This window comes from Trematomus bernacchii, unplaced genomic scaffold (genome assembly GCF_902827165.1).
Source record: "Trematomus bernacchii unplaced genomic scaffold, fTreBer1.1, whole genome shotgun sequence".
In the NCBI taxonomy this organism is placed as follows: Eukaryota; Metazoa; Chordata; class Actinopteri; order Perciformes; family Nototheniidae; genus Trematomus; species Trematomus bernacchii.
In genome coordinates, this window is record NW_022987752.1 from 422,803 (window position 1) to 445,607 (window position 22,805).

Sequence of the window (22,805 nt, forward strand, 5' to 3'; positions counted from 1 at the left end):
ATTATATATATATACGTGTTTAGTGAAGGAGCAGGTGTTAAACGGAGAGCAAACAAGGACACATGAGAGGAAACACCGTGACACATTTACTCTCTATCTGCAACCATCCGGGAAATCAAACTTTACGCTGCAGCGCTGAGACCCATCTATCATGGGAGGAGGTTATTGCGAGATTCTAAAAATAGATGAAAAAGTAAGTTGTTTTTCATGTTCAGTTGTTTATGATTAACCACTTGTTTGTCAATCAGGAGTTGTTTTCAAATGGACTTTGGATCACAACTCTTTTTGAACTTTTGATGGGTTTATGGGGTTTATCTCGTGTGAATCGAACAACTTGTGGCTGCATCTGATGATTGTTTGGATTTTGGATTAGTCCAGTGTTTCTAAAATAATCGAAAACACTCTAAAATCATTTTGTCTCTAAAATAATGACAAATGAGCCTCATGTATTATTTACAGTGTCGACTGGTTTAAAAGTCAACAAAGACAGAAGAGAAGACTTCACTTGATTATTTGCCCTACTTGATTTGTTGTTTTTGTGCCGATCATTACACCATTTAAAGCGGCCTTGGGTCCCTTGAATGGCGCTATAAAAAGGTAATCTATTATTATTATTATTATTATTGATAATAATAGAAGACTTGATCAAATCATGCTGATTCATTTCTTTTAAATGTACGTATAAGCTCTGTATATTGCACATTTGTAATGTTTCAGTCTTTTTTTGTAGTGTCTCTGCTTTAAAGAGTCCTCTCCTGCTGATGTTCAGGTGTATATCAGTATGTAGTGTCTCTACTTTAAAGAGTCCTCTCCTGCTGATGTTCAGGTGTATATCAGTATGTAGTGTCTCTACTTTAAAGAGTCCTCTCCTGCTGATGTTCAGGTGTATATCAGTATGTAGTGTCTCTACTTTAAAGAGTCCTCTACTGCTGATGTTCAGGTGTATATCAGTATGTAGTGTCTCTACTTTAAAGAGTCCTCTCCTGCTGATGTTCAGGTGTATATCAGTATGTAGTGTCTCTACTTTAAAGAGTCCTCTCCTGCTGATGTTCAGGTGTATATCAGTATGTAGTGTCTCTACTTTAAAGAGTCCTCTCCTGCTGATGTTCAGGTGTATATCAGTATGTAGTGTCTCTACTTTAAAGAGTCCTCTCCTGCTGATGTTCAGGTGTATATCAGTATGTAGTGTCTCTACTTTAAAGAGTCCTCTCCTGCTGATGTTCAGGTGTATATCAGTGTGTAGTGTCTCTACTTTAAAGAGTCCTCTCCTGCTGATGTTCAGGTGTATATCAGTATGTAGTGTCTCTACTTTAAAGAGTCCTCTCCTGCTGATGTTCAGGTGTATATCAGTATGTAGTGTCTCTACTTTAAAGAGTCCTCTCCTGCTGATGTTCAGGTGTATATCAGTATGTAGTGTCTCTACTTTAAAGAGTCCTCTACTGCTGATGTTCAGGTGTATATCAGTATGTAGTGTCTCTACTTTAAAGAGTCCTCTCCTGCTGATGTTCAGGTGTATATCAGTATGTAGTGTCTCTACTTTAAAGAGTCCTCTCCTGCTGATGTTCAGGTGTATATCAGTATGTAGTGTCTCTACTTTAAAGAGTCCTCTCCTGCTGATGTTCAGGTGTATATCAGTATGTAGTGTCTCTACTTTAAAGAGTCCTCTCCTGCTGATGTTCAGGTGTATATCAGTATGTAGTGTCTCTACTTTAAAGAGTCCTCTCCTGCTGATGTTCAGGTGTATATCAGTGTGTAGTGTCTCTACTTTAAAGAGTCCTCTCCTGCTGATGTTCAGGTGTATATCAGTATGTAGTGTCTCTACTTTAAAGAGTCCTCTCCTGCTGATGTTCAGGTGTATATCAGTATGTAGTGTCTCTACTTTAAAGAGTCCTCTCCTGCTGATGTTCAGGTGTATATCAGTATGTAGTGTCTCTACTTTAAAGAGTCCTCTCCTGCTGATGTTCAGGTGTATATCAGTATGTAGTGTCTCTACTTTAAAGAGTCCTCTCCTGCTGATGTTCAGGTGTATATCAGTATGTAGTGTCTCTACTTTAGTTAATACCTGATAACACACCTCTGATCAACGATGAGCGCCTCGCTGCACATCATCCCTAATCTCTCTGATAAACTGCAACATTTATCAGACTTTTCTCTGTGTCCTTGGATAAAGTGGAGGAAACGGACACAAAGTGTGTTAATGCTGTCCTCCTCTGCCTCTCCCCGACACATTACACTTCTGGTTTTCCATTTCAGATCTTCTTGTATTCTGTTTCTGACCCTGAGCATGTAAGATAATATGAGATAACCGGCTGTGGGTGTAAACGTATATTCTCCTTTTGTGTTGATGTCATTGAACAGTATCATCCCTCACACTCCCACACTACTTTTTTTACCCTTTGAGACAATGGATGTTTATTCCAAATATTCCCAGGAAAAATGGTTTGATGTGTCTCTCGTAAATATAAGGTGGACTGGTAAAGGAAATCTGTGGAAGTGCAAGCTCACAATTTAGGGGATTACTGTATATGTAAATGTCTATGAGCGAGTGCAAGTCAAACCAAGGTGCAAGTTGTTTAAAGGGGACCTATCATGCAAAATGCACTTTTGTACGTCTTTTCTACATGAATATGTGTCCCCGGTGTTCCAGGGAACTCACCAAGTGTCAGAAAACACAACCCTCTCTATTTTCCTCCATACCCAAATCTCTAAAAAAGGGGCTGCAACGGATCTGATAAAAACTGATCCAGATTTGAACACTGTCCTGACGTCAGGACGGTGGCGCTACGGCTATTGGGCCAACTCCACCAATCAGGAGGAGACAGCCACGGCCATTGCCGTTTGAAAGCGCTGGAGACGCTGTAGTACATATGCCAGGCCTGTAGGTGGTGCTGTTCTCACAGAATCAGCCCTTGCAAAAACAGAGCTAGAAATGGTCAAATTGAGCGAAATGAGGCATGGCTAAAATGCATGATCTGTTTGGTATTTTGAAAAAAAAAAAGTATAAATATGCCTTATATAGGTATGGTCCTACCCTATATTATTCAAATATAGCATGATAGGTCCACTTTAACTTATACGGATGTTTAGGTGTCTAAAATACGTTTACAGCAGTTAATTGCTTATTACTGGTACTCCTAACTGCATCTACTGAGTAATACATGACTAACAAGTAGTTCCTCATCCAACCCCACTTCAAACCATCCATACTGTCCCTTTAAGTTACAATTTGTTCTTGCACACAGTGAAATATAAGTGTGTTTCTTTCGTTTCTGTCTTTATAAGGACGTTTTGATTGGACCAAACTTGTGTTTCTGTAACCGCTGCACCCTAGTTTTAGTTTGTACTGGCCCAGTAACCTATTCATAGCCAGTGGTTTACCTACAGAAGAAGCAGTATGTACCAACAAGAAGCTAACTAATGTTCAATGGACGTAATGGCTTGATGTGCAGCTCTGTCTCTGGCAAATAAAAGGTGGACTGCTAAAGAAAATCTGTGGAAGTGCAAGTTCACGATTTAGGAGATTTGTGGACCATTTTTTATTTAGTTAATCCTTGGCCAATGGTTCATCCTTCCACCAAGTTACATGAAATTCGGACGAAGTAGTTGTTCTATATTTCTGCCAAAAGACACACAAATCTACAGTTGATGTTTTAGGAGTTTTTAATCGTTTTGATGTAGTGAGGTGGGGTTGCACTGGCCCAGTAACCTATTCATAGCCAGTGGTTTACAGGCAGAAGATGCATGATGTACCAACAAGAAGCTAACTAATGTTCAATGGACGTACATTAGTACTATCTATTTATTTACTTTACGAATCTATCCCCATCCAATCTGTCTCTTTAAGTTTCATTTTTTGAAAATAGCAATACAAAATATTACAAATTCTCTGTAACAAGTACAAGTCCTGCATTCAAACTCCTACTTGAGTGAAAGTAGAATAGTATTGGCTTTAAAATATACTAAAAGTACCAAACGTAGTGGAGTAAAAAGTGCAATACTGACTTCTTAAATGTAGTGGAGTAGAAGTGCATTAAAATACTTAACTTAAAGTACAGTCCCCATCCATACTGTCCCTTTAAGTTACAAGTTCTTGTTGCACACAGTGAAATATAAGTGTGTTTCTTTCGTTTCTGTCTTTATGAGGACGTTTTGATTGGACCACACTTGAGTTTCTGTAACCGCTGCACCCTAGGTGTTCAGTTTTGTTTGTATTTCCCCCCCCGGGTGCTTGTTAGGTAGGGTCAGCAGAGCGGTCACAGGGGGGGGGGGGGGGGAGGCTGCAGAATAAACCCAGAGACGCTTTATAGTTCAGATGGAACGATATTAAAGCCTTCCCTCCCCATGTGGAGAGATGTTTGTGAGTTTGCTTTGGGCCGGAGGAGAAGAAAGGGGGATTTAACATCATCTCCAACACACACACACACACACACACACACACACACACACACACACACACACACACACACACACACTTCTTAGAGGCGTGGAGAGGCGGTGTATAATTTATCATTCCACCTATGAAAACAAATTTCGCTGACGATGCGAAATCTTTAAAGCCATAAAGCAGCGTGTGTGAGTTTGTGTGTGTTCAAGTGTGTGTGTGTGTGTGTGTGTGTGTGTGTGTGTGTGTGTGTGTGTGTGTGTGTGTGTTGGAGATGATGTTAAATCCCCCTTTCTTCTCCTCCGGCCCAAAGTAAACTCACAAACATCTCTCCACATGGGGAGGGACACTTTTGCTTTAGTCGAGTGCTGTGAATATTAAATATTAAAGGTGCCAGTTTATGAGAGAAAGAGGGGGAAAAGTGCGTGTTTTGGCACATTCATATTAACATGCAGAGGTAGAGGTGGTACTCAGACCCTTTAATAAAGTGAAAATAGTGATAACAAATATTACAAATACTCCGTAACAAGTAAAAGTCCTGCATTCAAAATCCTCCTTGAGTAAAAGTACAATAGTATTCGCTTTAAAACATACTAAAACTACCAAAAGTAGTGCAATAATGACTTCTTAAATGTAGTGGAGTAGAAGTACAAAGCAGTATTACATTAAAAAAGTACATATACCTCAAAATTGTACTTAAGAGTAGTATTTTCCAACTCTGATAGCATTTCCTCTCTATGTTAGCATTGTTAGCTCAACAAATAAAGCCTTTTGCAAACCGGTCATGCAACAGAGCTAGCGTGCATGCTAACAGCTGTGTGATTATTTTCACAGTATGTTGAATTGGATGGAGCGTGTTAGCATTGTTAGCTTTACAAACAAATACGATGCATTTTGCAAAGTGGCCAAGTGCATCAAAGCTAGAGGGCTAACAGCTTTGTGATTATTACCCCAGTCTGCTTCTTCCTGTGCGGACAATGGATGGACGCACAGAAATAGCCCCGTGTTCCTCCAGTAAACACAACACACTAAGTTAGCTTTCAATGGTCTCTATGTATTCAGTTTGACATCTGAAAATACTGAAACTTATATTGTACCGCAATTTGGTGTCAAATGTTGATTAATCTGTATTTTTAAGGGTAAACAAACAGGTTTATACTACGCACAGCGGGGACATTCACATTGTTACAGCAAAGGGACACTTCAGATGAAGGCAAAGTAACAATAAGTAGACTAACATGTTAAATAAAGAGGCAAGCACAAGTTGGAAACGTTATATAAGTTCATATCCAAGGTAAAATAGGCAAGGAAAAACAGTCACTACAAAACAGACAAATAGATAATAACAATAACATTGTGTAGTCGGAGGTTTTTCACTATGTGTCAAATATAAGTCTTTGCACGATGTCCTTATTCGACAGGATGCGGTTTTTCAGGAAGTTATGAGAAATATGTGCAACAGATGCTAATTAGATGCTGATCAACAGACGAGCTACAGAGTGTGTGTGTGTGTGTGTGTGTGTGTGTGTGTGTGTGTGTGTGTGTGTGTGTGTGTGTGTGTGTGTGTGTGTGTGTGTGTATGTGTGTGTGTGTGTGTGTGTGTGTGTGTGTCATAATGAAGCAGGAGCTGAACAGTCTTTATTTCTGCAGTAACAAAACTTTACACGTGCATAATTAAGATTAAAATGCAATGAGTTTGAATGCACTATAAGTATTTTATTTTACATTTTAAGATAGGAAGTAGGTTCACACATAATTTACTATAATGTAAAAATATGTTCAGTATGTCATTATTATAAATGGAAGATCTGTGCAGTTTTAAACGAGGGTGTGCAGAGATGTGCAAGGTTTACAGCACGGAGGGCGAGGAAAGGCTTCTGATTTTTACCGGTCTTATTATAATAATTTATGTTGAAAGATAAGTGCATTTAGTCTGTAGCCATGACAACAGACAGCCCCCCCCCACCCCCTTCACTGTCTGACATTTATTACAATGCAAAATTAGTTCAACAGGTCAGCACACACACACACACACACACACACACACACACACACACACACACACACACACACACACACACACACACACACACACACACACACACACAGGAACTGAACCTCTTCCCTCACATCGATGCATTCCCTGACCTGAACACATGCACTCTTCTGATTGGCTGGCACATCGCCGTAGAGACTCAAGCTGGCTGTCGATTGGCTAGATTTTAAACAGTTTTTACCTTCAGAATAAACATATAGGGAACTTTCCTTAATTGAGTTTAACATAACTTTATTCTGAGACTTTATAACGTAGAGACAGGTTTCATTTCTACACTGTGTGTGTGTGTGTGTGTGTGTGTGTGTGTGTGTGTGTGTGTGTGTGTGTGTGTGTGTGTGTGTGTGTGTGTGTGTGTGTGTGTGTGTGTGTGTGTGTGTGTGTGTGTGTGTGTGTGTGTGTGTGTGTGTGTGTGTGTGTGTGTGTGTGTTGATGCTAGTTTGATTGTGTTGGCTTCCTGGCAGCTTTATACTTTGATAAAGGACAAATGAGATGTCAGATTTATAGTATGCACCGATGCTTGTGTGTTAAGCAGAGTTTAAAATGTGTTAATGTTGTAAAAAGCAAAGTGTAGAGCAGGTTTATTTCTTTACAAATGCGAATATGGCCGTCAGCTATACTGTACCTACATTATTCTGAATATGGTATGATTTAGAAAGCAAATGCATAACAACTGCATCTCATGAATGCTAATCTGACGTTACATACACTGCTGCTCCCAGAGCGCTGCCTCGAGCATATCTTCCTCTGAATAATATCAACATCTCACCTGAACATCAGCAGGAGAGGACTCTTTAAAGTAGAGACACTACATACTGATATACACCTGAACATCAGCAGGAGAGGACTCTTTAAAGTAGAGACACTACATACTGATATACACCTGAACATCAGCAGGAGAGGAGTCTTTAAAGTAGAGACACTACATACTGATATACACCTGAACATCAGCAGGAGAGGACTCTTTAAAGTAGAGACACTACATACTGATATACACCTGAACATCAGCAGGAGAGGACTCTTTAAAGTAGAGACACTACACACTGATATACACCTGAACATCAGCAGGAGAGGACTCTTTAAAGTAGAGACACTACATACTGATATACACCTGAACATCAGCAGGAGAGGACTCTTTAAAGTAGAGACACTACATACTGATATACACCTGAACATCAGCAGGAGAGGACTCTTTAAAGTAGAGACACTACACACTGATATACACCTGAACATCAGCAGGAGAGGACTCTTTAAAGTAGAGACACTACATACTGATATACACCTGAACATCAGCAGGAGAGGACTCTTTAAAGTAGAGACACTACATACTGATATACACCTGAACATCAGCAGGAGAGGACTCTTTAAAGTAGAGACACTACATACTGATATACACCTGAACATCAGCAGGAGAGGACTCTTTAAAGTAGAGACACTACATACTGATATACACCTGAACATCAGCAGGAGAGGACTCTTTAAAGTAGAGACACTACATACTGATATACACCTGAACATCAGCAGGAGAGGACTCTTTAAAGTAGAGACACTACATACTGATATACACCTGAACATCAGCAGGAGAGGACTCTTTAAAGTAGAGACACTACATACTGATATACACCTGAACATCAGCAGGAGAGGACTCTTTAAAGTAGAGACACTACACACTGATATACACCTGAACATCAGCAGGAGAGGACTCTTTAAAGTAGAGACACTACATACTGATATACACCTGAACATCAGCAGGAGAGGACTCTTTAAAGTAGAGACACTACATACTGATATACACCTGAACATCAGCAGGAGAGGACTCTTTAAAGTAGAGACACTACACACTGATATACACCTGAACATCAGCAGGAGAGGACTCTTTAAAGTAGAGACACTACATACTGATATACACCTGAACATCAGCAGGAGAGGACTCTTTAAAGTAGAGACACTACATACTGATATACACCTGAACATCAGCAGGAGAGGACTCTTTAAAGTAGAGACACTACATACTGATATACACCTGAACATCAGCAGGAGAGGACTCTTTAAAGTAGAGACACTACATACTGATATACACCTGAACATCAGCAGGAGAGGACTCTTTAAAGTAGAGACACTACATACTGATATACACCTGAACATCAGCAGGAGAGGACTCTTTAAAGTAGAGACACTACATACTGATATACACCTGAACATCAGCAGGAGAGGACTCTTTAAAGTAGAGACACTACATACTGATATACACCTGAACATCAGCAGGAGAGGACTCTTTAAAGTAGAGACACTACACACTGATATACACCTGAACATCAGCAGGAGAGGACTCTTTAAAGTAGAGACACTACATACTGATATACACCTGAACATCAGCAGGAGAGGACTCTTTAAAGTAGAGACACTACATACTGATATACACCTGAACATCAGCAGGAGAGGACTCTTTAAAGTAGAGACACTACACACTGATATACACCTGAACATCAGCAGGAGAGGACTCTTTAAAGTAGAGACACTACATACTGATATACACCTGAACATCAGCAGGAGAGGACTCTTTAAAGTAGACACTGTCTTCTGTTCTTTTCCTCTGAATAACATCAGCATCTCACCTGCTTCATATCAGGTGATTAAATGCAAAGCGTTGAGCACATATTTGACTCTCCGTCCCCCTGCAGGAAGCAGTAGCTGAAGCTCCGTCCGGTGACATGTTGGAGTAATTTCTGCAGACATGTCGTGGCTTAAAGCCGCTCAGAGATCACCATGCCTGCGGTCACTCTGTGTGTAAGTGAAGGGTGTGGATTGGTGAAGGGTGAAAGGGTAGAGGGTGATTTAAAATGCAGCTTCCCGTGTTTTCCTGCTGGTTTGAAGGGAGGTGGTGGTGTGGCTTTTGGTGGTTGAGCTGGTGTGTGTTGATGACGTTTAATAAAGGCAAATACTTCCCTCTGTAAAGATGCTATGATCCTGCTTCAATGCTCTAAGTCTTTATAATAATTAGACACATTTACAAAAAATGATAGCTCATGCATATTTAGCGCGTCTTCTTCGAGGACAAAACATGGATGCAGCTTCCTGTGTTTTCCTGCTGGTTTGAAGGGATGAGGAGGTGGCGTGGCTCTTGGTGGATGAGGTGGTGTTTGTTGCATTAATTTCTTATGGCTCTATCTGCAGCTTTTCCCCGAGTCATTTCTTATGATTACATTTCTCCACAGGCCAACAACAGCTTCAACAAAACAATTTCCCTCAAAGAACAAACCAAACATGGCCTGTTGTCGTGAGAGAAAAGGTGCAAAAGGAAACATCCATTGAAACTCAGTGTGCTGCTCTGTGATGCTAGCTCAGATACTTGGCATCTCATCTTGGGTGCAAGTTCATCAATGTTTGGGGTCAGGCTCTGAGCTGAGGAGACCCTCAGGATGGAGTGAAGGTGTGCGTGCAATATACCGGAGGGCCAGATCTAATAGCAATTTTAAATTATCCTGCGGGCCGAAATTAAATCCACCAAGGGCCTGATTTGGCCCCCGGGCCTTGAGTTTGACACATGTGATTTAGACACTGGTGATGAGGCTGAAGATCTGGATTTGATGAGGAGATGGGATGAAGAGGGGATGTGAGGAGGTCTTTGGATTAGCTCTCCTGGCACTGGATGTGATGAAAGGAGGTGGATGAGGAGGAGGTGGACGGGGAGGAGGTGGACGGGGAGGAGGCGGACGGGGGAGGAGGTGGACGGGGAGGAGGTGGACGGGGAGGAGGTGGACGGGGAGGAGGCGGACGGGGGAGGAGGCGGACGGGGAGGCGGACGGGGAGGAGGCGGACGGGGGAGGAGGCGGACGGGGAGGCGGACGGGGAGGAGGCGGACGGGGAGGAGGCGGGCGGCAGCATGAAAACCTGAAATCACAGCTGACTGCAGGAGAGAGGAGAACCTTTTTAAAATTTGGCTGCAGCACGCTGATTGGCTGCTGAGAAAGAGGTGAATGTAATAGGTTAGCAGGACGCCCGTGATGAGCTGATTATAAGCAGCTGCGGAGTGATACCAGTCTTCCTGAAAGAACTTGCGCTGAGCTTCATTTGTCTGCAAAGGCTAAAGTCCCTGTGTCCCCCCGCCTGAAACTCCTCCATTAGACTCCTTTGTTTACTTCCAGAACACAGTGACATCACTTTGAAACACTCACGCTCCTATTGGCTAGCGCTTCAACACATTGTACATGATAGGCTAAGGGGCGGGACATCTCTAAGCGGTTGACCAATCACAACAGAGCCGGCCGGCTAACCAATCAGAGCAGACTGAGCTTTCTGAACATTAAAGCATGGAGACATGTCACAGTGGAGACACTACATACTGATATACACCTGAACATCAGCAGGAGAGGACTCTTTAAAGTAGAGACACTACATACTGATATACACCTGAACATCAGCAGGAGAGGACTCTTTAAAGTAGAGACACTACATACTGATATACACCTGAACATCAGCAGGAGAGGACTCTTTAAAGTAGAGACACTACATACTGATATACACCTGAACATCAGCAGGAGAGGACTCTTTAAAGTAGAGACACTACATACTGATATACACCTGAACATCAGCAGGAGAGGACTCTTTAAAGTAGAGACACTACATACTGATATACACCTGAACATCAGCAGGAGAGGACTCTTTAAAGTAGAGACAGATATACACCTGAACATCAGCAGGATATAGCCTCTCTAATCCCCTGGGAGAAAATCAGGTTTAATAATAGTTCGATTAATTCACATTTTCTTTTAGTAATCGATTTCAGCTTCCTAAAGCTTCATAAAGGTCATTGCACTTCAGAGGATTGTAGTATGGCTCCATTACAAATGATTTGACTGATACGTGTGTTTGCAACAGAGATTATTTACTGCAATAATCCAAAATCCAAAGGGAAAACCCCCCAGAGAGTGGGGGAGAAACGTCCTTTGAAGGGAACACAGGATTTGAACCTCTGCAGACCATTTACATGCACTAAAACCCATAGAAACAACCCAAAGAGCAGAAAACAACAGACTGAGTGGTAAACCGTTAGTTTTCTTTACAAAGACTGAAAGCCCTGAAGCACTTGAAGCTAAAACCTTCCTCCTTCCTTTCATTCTGAGTATTGCTTTTTAACATCCCAGAGGCCATTACTTCTAAGTTAATTGTGGTTCGCCCACTGCAGAAGAAGATGCAGGGAATTAAAGAGCTTCTTCCAGAGCGGAAATGGTTTTTTGATGTTGTTAGTCAGACTCATGTTTCTTCTTCTTCGTTCACTTATTATGCTCCATCTGGAACAAACTCCCAGAAACCTGCCGGTCCGCTGCAACTCGGACTACTTTAAATCCAGGCTGAAGACTTTTCTTTTTGCCGCTGCTTTTACTTGAACTATTCACATCTTAAACTGCACTGTAACTTTTATTCATGTATTTTTTCTTTTAATGTTTATTTTATTATCTTTGCTTTTTAATGACTGATTTTAAATGCCATTTTCTTAATGTCTCTCATTTTTGTAAAGCACTTTGAATTGCCTTGCCTTAAAGGTCACCTATTATGCAAAATCCACTTTGTCATGTCTCTTCTACATCAACATGTGTCCCCTCTGAGAGACTCTGAAAGTTTCAGGAGAAAAGATTCTCTCTCTTTTTGTCCTGATCCATTTCTATAAAAACCTGTCTGAAAATGAGCGGATCAGATTTTAGCCACTTTATGATGTCATAACGATGTTTTGGCTTGTGTAACCATTAGCCAATCACCAACCAAGGTAACCCCCCCCCCCCCCTTATCACCTGAATCTCCTCCTAGAGCACCATTGAGTTCTTTGTAACCAAATCTCTCTCAGAGGGGCGTGGGGAGGGGCTCCTTATTTTCATCTGAAGTAACAGACAGAGAATCAGCACTTTGGAAACAGGGCTGAAACAGAGGGGATTATGGGTAATGCTGCAATGATCTGTTTGGTGTTTCAGCCAATCAGAGACAAGCTCTGTATATATCTGAGACCTGTGATATATTGATGAAGAGGAGGATAATAGATGACCTTTAAGATAGAACAGTCCTTACTCATGTTTCCTTTTCTTCTTCTGTGTTTTCAGGATGAAAATGCGGCGGCACAGGGTGTTCTTGCTGTGCACGGTGGGGCTGTGCGTCATCTCCTTCCTGCATTACTACAAGGCCCTCCATTACGTGTCCCTGCTGCGAGAGCTCTCCGCCCCCTACCCCAACATCAAGTCCTTCATCATGGTCACCGGCTTCTTCTGGAGGGAGAAGGGCGTGGGCAGCACCCCGATTAGCCCCGCCTCCCCAGAAGAGGCCCCGCCCCTTCCCATCCTCCGCCAATCGGACACCAAAGCCAGAGCGGTGGCGGGCGATGGAGGAGTTGGAGGACTGGGGATCGGGGGGGTCGTGCTGGGAGGAGATGGGATCGTTGGTAATGCAGGGCTGGAGGTGAGGTTGAGGGACGAGCCGGCACCCCCTCACCCCTGGGAGAAACCAGAAGAGAACCAGCGGGGGGACAATCCCATTGATGTGAGTGAAACATTACTATATTATGAACATTTAAGAATTTAAAGTTTTTCCTTGGTTTACATATCCGTCTTTCCTCCCAGGAGAGAGCTGAAGACGAAGAAGGTTTATTGGCACAATATATTGTTTCCAATTGCCCAATCCTAGTTACCATATTTACGAATTTTAATGCCCTGAATTTAAAGTTTTTCCTTGGTTTACATATCCGATTAACAATGTCTCCAAAATGTAGACTTCTTGGTCTTTCCTTCCAGGAGAGAGCTGAAGACGAAGGAGGTTTATTGGCACAATATATTGTTTCCAATTGCCCAATCCTAGTTACCATATTTACGAATTTTAATGCCCTGAATTTAAAGTTTTTCCTTGGTTTACATATCCGATTAACAATGTCTCCAAAATGTAGACTTCTTGGTCTTTCCTTCCAGGAGAGAGCTGAAGACGAAGGAGGTTTATTGGCGCAATATATTCTTCCAATTGCCCAATCCTAGTTAGCATAATTAGAATGTCAATGCCCAACCGTCTAGTTTTTCCTTGGTTTACCTATCTGTTTATCAATGGCAACAAAATATAGACATTTATGTTACTCTCTGGACAAGTTACTAAAATAATGATATTTATGTTACTCTATGGACAAGTTACTACAATAATGATATTTATGCTGGACAAGCGTCTTTGAGCACTAGGAAAAGCGCTATAAAAATCAAATGTATTATTATTATTATTATTATTATTATAAGTTACCCTAAAACGATAACGATACGATAATACTTTATTGGTCAGATCAAGTCTGAAATGCTCCTTGCATCACAGCAGCTCCATGTGTAACATCAACATAGACAGATATCAAGACACAACACATGGAAAACAATCAACAAACATGGAACATAACAGCAGGATCAGTGAGAGATGCTCAAAGAGCCTTCAGCGTGCATCTGATCTGGATTCAGCTCTGTGTTCACTGAGAGGATCGACTGGAGCACAAAGGATGCTTCAGGCTGACTTTATTCAATCTCCATTAGATGGTAGCAGTTCAGATGCTCTGTTCAGAGCATGCTTTGGGTCCCAGAGGATGTTGTTGTAATCCCCGTCTCTCTTCTTGGTCTTTCCTCCAGGAGAGAGCTGAAGACCACTTGAAACCCAGAAACCCGAGTCACCCTGCAGGCCCTGACCTCCCGGAGAACATCCTGGTGGGTAAACAGCACAAGGACAGAAAACGGATGCCCGACCCCTTAAAATTATTGGGAGACCTCCACACCCGCAATCACCAGCTCCTCAATGACAGAACAGCTTTCTTTGTCCGAACCAAAGCCGGAGCCTTTTGTTTTAGGCAGGGAACAGAGGTGGCTACCCAAAAGGAATACTCTGGGAAAACTGGGGGGGTTGTGGCTAACGGAGCAGGGGAAGGTCATCGAAATGCTGGGCAAAGGAAGCCTCTGGAGGTCCAGCAGCAGCCCTCCATGAATCCTAAAGCAAAGACCAGAGCCAGAGGGAATGGGAAGCGTCTGGTGAAGTGCGTGTGTCGGCCGGGGTGGCACGGGCCGTACTGCGGGGTTCCCACCATGGTGTACCACTCCAACCTGCCCACCAAGGAGCGGCTGACGCCCAGAGAAACCCCGCGGAGGGTCATCAACGCCATCAACGTGAACCACGAGTTCGACCTGCTGCACGTACGCTTTCACGAGCTCTCACAGGCAGTCGATCTCTTCCTCGTCTGTGAATCCAACTTCACTGCATACGGAGAGAAACGGCCTCTGAGGTAAGACTTATTTATGTCTTAATGTGTGCATATGTATAGATCTAGTGTCTGTTGATTGTGTATATATAGGTATATACATATTTTATATATATTTGTATTTTGTATTCGGGATTGGGGGAAACGGTATTTCGATTTCTTTGTCTGCACACACAAGTTGACTTTGACTTTGAAGACACCATTCTCGTGTGTGTGAGTGTGTGTGTGTGGAGATCATTCAAGCCTCCAAGGTCAAGATGTTTAATGTGTCACTGAGCTGCTTCATGGCCATCAGAAGGTGACTCTTTGCCCTATTTGTGGCAGTAAAACCTTGTAGAATGACGTGCATGCTGAGCAAACTTCAGGGTTTATTACAGACAATTGTGACACTTGTATCACAGCGCAGTGAAGTTAACTGAACAATATGATATAATATAATCATGTCATCATCGCGTCTTAACCTGTTAAGTTAACATTGTGCAAGTGGAACAATGGTGCAAGTCAAATGCATGTCAAGTAGGGCAAATTAACTAAAAGACGTCATGCTTCAACCTTTTTCAGTTTGATATAAAACAACAACATTATACATGACTAATGTACAAGAGAGGTCTGTCTGATAGATCCTTGTTTTAAGGGTTTTTGGTGACGTGCAGGTGAACCACAAACATTCTTGATCAATTTATCATACAATAAAACAGGCGAGATAATCTTCAACCACCACCAGGAAGACTAGGTTTTGAAAAGAAAAAGAAAATCAGTTGTATTTGAACACAGTGGCTAGAAAGGATGATGCTGACCAAAAAACTGGCACATTTCCTGTATTTTTTCATTTAGCTTTTTATATATATCACAGAAAAATCCCAATGTCAGTTTATTCCGATATCGAGCACGATCCTTATCATATGTTACTTTATTTAAAGGGGACCTATCATGCAAAATGCACTTTTGTACGTCTTTTCTACATGAATATGTGTCCCCGGTGTTCCAGGGAACTCACCAAGTGTCAGAAAACACAACCCTCTCTATTTTCCTCCATACCCAAATCTCTAAAAAAGGGGCTGCAACGGATCTGATACAGACTGATACAGATTTGAACACTGTCCTGACGTCAGGACGGTGGCGCCACGGCTATTGGGCCAACTCCACCAATCAGGAGGAGACAGCCACGGCCATTGCCGTTCGAAAGCGCTGGAGACGCTGTAGTACATATGCCAGGCCAGTAGATGGTGCTGTTCTCACAGAATCAGCCCAGAGCTAGAAATTGTCAAATTGAGCAAAATGAGGCATGGCTAAAATGCATGATCTGTTTGGTATTTTGAAAAAAAAAAAGTATAAATATGCCTTATATAGGTATGGTCCTACACTAGATTATTCAAATATAGCATGATAGGTCCACTTTAAATCACCAATTATGCTCCGTTTCCATATTCATCAGTATAATGAATACAGAATTCGACAGAATCACAGAAGTTTTTGCCAACTTTCGACACGATGCATTGAGTAGTGATCGTTTACAGCGTTCAGTTCTTGTTTACAGCCAACCTTCATGCTTCTTCAGTATCAGTGTGCGGAATAACAATTACAGCGATGATCCTTTGGCAACAACACCCAAATGCCTCGGGAGCAATTTTACAGCAGATTATGACAAGAGCGACATGATTGACTCTGTGTGCGGCCTCGGCGAAGAAGATTGGTGTGTTCAATCATAGGATGTGACACCGCATGAGAGTGGTAACGGTCAGTGAGCAGTCTCCCTCGATATGCATATCAACAGGTTAATGGAGTCGTTCTTCCAGTAGGATCGGTGTATGGACACGGGGGTCTCTGTTCTGAAAGGCCTCATTTGTAAAACAAGAACTCCTTGTTGCCTGTTGTTCTCTTTCTGTGCTTCAGGTCTTTGCCAATACTAATGAATGTTACACTTTGCTGGATATGCTGTCTTTGCTGTTCCATGCAGCATAGGTTCCCATTCTGTTCTGTATGGGGGGAAAGTCAATAATCAGACTTTTGAAACTTTGTTCAATCCCTTACGGTGAACATGAAGTCTCTGTTAATTCATGTCAAAGTCATGTAAGGGTTGCATGGTTGTGAATTTGAAAATGATATAGTAAGGTTTACATTGTTTAACACAGAAGGCAGGTAGGTAGGGGTGTCTGCAAGTAAATAAACTCCAAATGGACTAACAATGATTTAGCAATTAGTTGATTTAATCGACTAGGAATCATACAAAAGCACCATTATAAATCTAGTTTTTTTTTATAAAGGTTTGACATTCAACATGAAAAAAGCACAAAATAAAGTATTTATGACTTATCGAACTAGAGGGACTAACCGTAATTGTATGGATTATTGAAGTCCAAAGAAATTCTTGGTTTTCGTTCGTTCGTTAATGTTTTGGGACATGCATTTATTACATGATCCTTTTTCACCACCATTCTTGGTAGAATCACAAACTGTCAATCATTGGAATAGCTTGAAACCAATCCCTACACCTGCTTCCTCTTACATGAGTTTGTAAAGAATGCAATCAAAAATGTTATTTTGTAGCATCACTTGTGGTGTAAAACTCCACAGGGTACCTTTTAGATAAATGCAGTAAGGAGTCCTAATGAACGATGTGATTGGTTACACTTGCATTGTTGATCTCCAGCAAGTGTGAAGAGTCTACTAACAAATGTCTAACCCCGTAGTGTTTGTCTTTCACCAGGAGGGCAAAGAATATGGGGTCTCCAGGAAATGAAGTTGTAGAGTTGGCACGATATGGATGTGTGTGTCTCGGTTAGAGTTAAGATGGATTATTCAAGCTGTGTTAACACTGTGGTCTGCTTTAACTCCACAGGGTACCTTTTAGATAAATGCAGTAAGAAGTCCTAATGAACGATGTGATTGGTTACACTTGCATTGTTGATCTCCAGCAAGTGTCAAGAGTCTACTTATGGCGCGTTTCCACTACAGCGCGCAGCCCGGTTTAAGAGGGCTGTGACGTCAGCGGCCCGTCTTTGGTTGCGTTTCCACTTGGCCTAGTACCGGCCGGCTGGTCCTAATTCACAGTTTTTCTGGCCTCATAAAATCATGGGTCTAGGGCCAGAGACAACGAGGCTGAGTCGGGCTGAGTATGCTAAACTAGAGAGAGCGTCGCTGGCAAGGGGGCTACAACTACAACAAGATGGACATATTTGACCGTGATTTAATTGTAATACACGTTTCAAAATGATGCCGAAGTAACAACATACTGATACCGGTTAGTAAAAACCATGAATTAATGCTTTGTCAAGTCTGCAGACAGACGGCAGGAGAAAAACCTTTTAAAATGCGTGTTTTCTAAATGGAGATTGGCTAAGCTAACGCAGTATATGCTCCGACCGTCCACACTCACAACAACGGCCTACAGACATAAATAAAGCAGCGACTGTATTCACCATGACACAGGCAGTCTGTGGTTTGTACTTGTTTAACTTTTGTCTAGTTTCTGAACAGATATGAGGAGCTGTGAGCTCTGAGTGCTAACAGCTAACAGCTGTGTTGTTTTTCTGGGGTCCTCTGAAGATCACGTCACGGCTCCGCCTACACTGCGTTACTATAGATACTACCCCAGTTCCTAAACTGTAATGGAAATGCGCCATAAAGTGAGCCAGTCCTAACGAGGCCTAGCCATACCGAGCGGGGCCGAGCGAGGCCATGTAGTGGAAACGCGCCATAACAAATGTCTAACCCTTCTGGAAAAAAATGGCTATCTAGAATGGAAGGGATTTAACCAAACATTGGAATACATCCTATATTACAACACACACATTAATGGCACTTTAAGATAGTCCACTAAATGTCGTCTAATATGATATTTCCCCCAGTTTCCTGCGGCTCCTGCTCAACGGTACGTACGACTACATCCGTCACAAGATCCTGTACGTGTTCCTCGATCACTTCCCAGAAGGCGGTCGGCAGGACGGCTGGATCGCGGACGACTACCTGCGAACCTACCTGACGCACAACGGCTTGTCCAGGGTGTCGGGTTTAAGATCGGACGACGTCTTCGTCATCAACGACGCAGATGAGATCCCAGCACGAGAGGGCCTCCTCTTCCTCAAGCTGTTCGATGGCTGGACGGAGCCTTTCGCCATCCATATGCGCAAGGTAACAACTCAGTGTTTTATGGGGTTAGATTTGTCTCAATAATATTTGTGTTAACATAAAAATGATTTGTGTGTAAATGTGTGATGGGTAAATGTAAAACACCATCCACAAATGCATTCAAAACAACGGAACTGCAAATACGCAAAATATTTCACAAATAAAAGATCTGTGAAAACTATAATTAGTTTACAAATAAACAAAAGGAATGTGTGAATCTCTCTCTAACATTGACAACTTTCGATCAGATCTCAAATCTCTGCTTGTGGATCGTCTTTTTACACACACAGAGTTTTGAGACAAACTCTCGACTAAAATCTACTACTTATTGAGAGAAATTTAACCCCGTAGTGTTTGTCTTTCACCACGAGGGCAAAGAATATGGGGTCTCCAGGAACTGAGGTTGTAGAGTTGGCACGATATGGATGTGTGTGTCCCGGTTAGAGTTAAGATGGATTATTCAAGCTGTGTTAACACTGTGGTCTGTACCAATAATACATACAAAGGAATCTATATTAAGATTACAAACAATTACAGTACCATTGACTTTACACAATCAAGTGAAATACCAAAACATTTAGGACGAAACATAATAAAACCCACAGAACAAAAACAGTAACAACCTAGTGTGGTACTCATGTGTGAGCACATATATCGTTATATTTAGGCCAATAGTTATAACACTGAACAGCTTCCTCCACCAGGCGGTCAGGCTGCTGAACTCTCTCCCCTCCCTCCATCTCTTCCGCCCTCTGACATCTCTCCCCTGAACTCTCCACCCTGCCTCCGACCTTTCTCCCCTGCCCCAAATGGTCCTGGACTCTAACCCCCTAACTCACTTTTCTGCCCATCTCCCATGCTACTGCACTGAAACTGTACTTTTGAACACTTAAATTATATTATTAACATTTTAAACTGTATACCCCGGTTAGCTAGGCCCTTTTTGTTTTGTTTAATGTATACCATGTTTATCTAGGCCCTTTGTTTTATGTATATATGTCACACTGTAGGACTGCGGGAAACGATATTTCAATATTTCTGGATGTACAACATGTAGAATTATTGACAATAAAGCTGACTTTGACCATTCCTCTTTCATGTACGGTGCAATTGGGGTCCAGTTCCTAACAAACTCGTCCAGAGTTCCTTTTAACACGTGTTGGACATCAGTTTTTCAAACCATAATAAGATATTGGGCGGATCTTCAATCAACCAATTCCAAGAATGTGCCTGTCTTCGTTCATAATTTGATGAGTTGGATTCAGGTTGAAAGGTCTCCTATCATGCAAAATGCACTTTTAGACGTCTTTTATACATAAATATGTGTCCCTGGTGTCAGGAGACTCACAAAGTGTCAGAAAGCAAAACCTTCTCCGTACCCACATCTCTAAAAATGACAGAATGGGTGATCTGTTTGGTATTTTGAGCAAAACACTTTGTTATATATCTGAGACCTATAATATATGGCTAAAATTAGTACTATGAGACCTTTAATATCTATTTATGTGTCTCTGTTTATAATTCCTGGTTCTTCTCCTCCCACTTCCAGTCGCTGTATGGATTTTTCTGGAAGCAGTTTGGCTCTCTGGAGGTGGTGTCCGGCTGCACGGTGGGCATGCTCCGAGACGTCTACGATGGCGACGGTATCAAGCTCCGGCGCCGCGAGTACTACACCATGCCGGGTTTCCGCAAGTACGAGAACGACACGGGCCACATCCTGGTGCAGTGGTCGGTGGGAAGCCCCTTCCACTTCGCCGGCTGGCACTGCTCCTGGTGCTTCAGGCCCGAGGGCATCTTTTTCAAGCTGGTGTCGGCTCAGAACGGAGACTTCCCGCGGTGGGGGGACTACGAGGACAAACGGGACCTCAACTACATCCGGGATCTGATCCGGACGGGGGGCTGGTTCGATGGCTCCCTTCAGGAATATCCCCCTGTGGACGCCAAAGAGCACATGTACGCGCCAAAGTATATGCTGGAGCACTATGAACGGTACCGCTACCTCCTGGAGAACCCTTACAGCAAAGCGTCCGACGGCTAGGAGTTCTGCAAGGATAGAATATGTGACGTTACTAGTAGGACCCGAATGAGGCCTCGGCACTGAGTTTTGGGGGGCGAAACGGTACTGAAGAACTACATCTCTCATTGGAGGGATACTACATGAATCACCAGGCAGCACTGATGTTGCAATCTCTTAAAAATATTATTTTGGGGTGAAAAAAGGGATCACTGAACCGCATCGTCCTTGGATTCACAGAGAGGTCTCTTGAGAGGATACAACCACTGGATAAAACACATCATAGATTTCCTCATCCCTCCCTTTTTTGGGGGAGGAGCCAAGCTGTCTCTCTTTCTGTCACCCTGTCCTCTCTTTCTTCCTCCGAGCTGATTGGTCGTTTGGAAGTAAAGAGAGGTGTATTACAGAGCCGAGTGGAGACACTTGGAATTGGGGAATTGTTTTTTTTCTGTCTGTGTTTACTAAAGTTTACGGCTGATGTTCCCACTTCTTTCTCCCACTTCAGACGTCTTCCTGTCATATTTGGTGACCTCCTTCTACAAACAGACATGTTTTACGTTATTCTTTGGTCTCAGTAGATAAGTATAAATCCCATCACACCCCGCTGGAGAACCCACTGCCAAACGACAGGAATGAATCGATGGGAATGTCTCAATGTCCTCATGCACCTTGTGTGTTTGAAAGTGTGTGTGTGTGTGTGTGGTCTACTTTTGTGTCATACTGCGTGGTATACCGCCTGTGAACGAGGGGGGGGGAGATGGGGAGGCAGGAGGCGGGAAAGCAAGTAATGAGCGGCGATGAAAGGGAAAGAAAAGGAGGCTCTCTCTCGACGCTTTCCCACAGTATCTGCTGACGCACCAGTGTGGCAGGGATGAGTGATCTGAATGTGTGTGTGTGTGTACGCTCTGAATAAATCATACCCCGTCGATGGCATATGAGACGGATGAAACTCGCCGTCATTGTTTGTCCGATGAGAGGAATCGAGAAAGACAAGATGACCCTTCAGCATTCGTCTTTCTGCGACTGCGATGACTTAGTTCCCTTGGAAACTAAAGCGGAGTGTGTGAGAGACGGGCTGGGTGTTTAGAGATAAGTGGGTGGGTGCTCTTCGGGCGGCGTTCATACGAGGTCAACACCGACCGAGAATCCCCTTAGTTTGATATTCCTCTCTCTGCTCGACGCCCACTCTCTGAAACAGACACTTCCTTTCTGTGTTCGTGCTGCTAAGTGTCCTCTTTCTTCTTCCTCTAGTGTTGGTTTCCTCCTGATCCCATAACAAGGCCCCTTTTCTCTTCAATTCAGTTATTACATTACATGTCATTAAGCGGACACTTTTATCCCAAGCTACTTACTTGCACTTCAATACTGTACACTCCCGGTGCTATTTTAGACTCTTTGAACTGCTGTGTATTGAACCACTGACCCTCCGATAGGTAGACACACATTTACCCCCTGAGCCACAGCCAATCTCTCTCTCTCTACATTTGTGACCCGGCCATTGAAATCAGGCAGATGTCGCTCCGGTGCATTTGCGAGATAGTTGTGGATTTATGTTTGAAAGTTGTGTTTTGGTCCTTATTAGGGTTAGGGTTAGGGTTAGGGTTAGGTTAGGGTTAGGGTTATGTTAGGGTTAGGTTTCGGTTAGGGTTAGGGTTAGGTTTCGGTTAGGGTTAGGTTAGGGTTAGTTTAGGGTTAGGGTTAGGTTAGGGTTAGGGTTACACCTTATGTCTCCCTGAAGTAAGGGTTAGGGTTAGGGTTAGTTTAGGGTTAGGGTTAGGGTTAGTTTAGGGTTAGGGTTAGGGTTAGTTTAGGGTTAGGTTAGGGTTAGGGTTAGGTTAGGGTTAGGGTTACACCTTATGTCTCCCTGAAGTAATGAGTGACAGACTCCTAGTAACCTGGCAGTGCATGAGACAGTTGGTTTCCATCTGATTATAAATAAAAACAAAGTCTTGGCTCTCAGGATATTCAATTATTA

General features: G+C 42.7%; 1 protein-coding gene across 8 annotated transcripts in view; it reads left to right on the forward strand.

Moving 5' to 3' along the window:
• mgat3b (beta-1,4-mannosyl-glycoprotein 4-beta-N-acetylglucosaminyltransferase b) overlaps positions 1–22,490 on the forward strand; it is a 70,357-nt gene extending 47,867 nt beyond the window's left edge. For 3 of the 8 annotated variants that reach the window (XM_034148202.1, XM_034148201.1, XM_034148205.1), the window contains exons 2-6: positions 9,116–9,221; positions 12,527–12,959; positions 14,069–14,712; positions 18,537–18,819; positions 20,366–22,490. In XM_034148202.1, the coding sequence (XP_034004093.1) occupies positions 9,169–9,221; positions 12,527–12,959; positions 14,069–14,712; positions 18,537–18,819; positions 20,366–20,854 (1,902 nt within the window). In that variant the 5' untranslated portion in view covers positions 9,116–9,168 and the 3' untranslated portion in view covers positions 20,855–22,490. Of the gene's footprint in view, positions 194–482; positions 598–9,115; positions 9,222–12,526; positions 12,960–14,068; positions 14,713–18,536; positions 18,820–20,365 lie in introns of those variants that run through there. The other 5 variants (XM_034148208.1, XM_034148207.1, XM_034148203.1 and 2 more) reach the window with 4 other exon arrangements.
• The last annotated feature ends 315 nt before the right edge of the window (positions 22,491–22,805 follow it).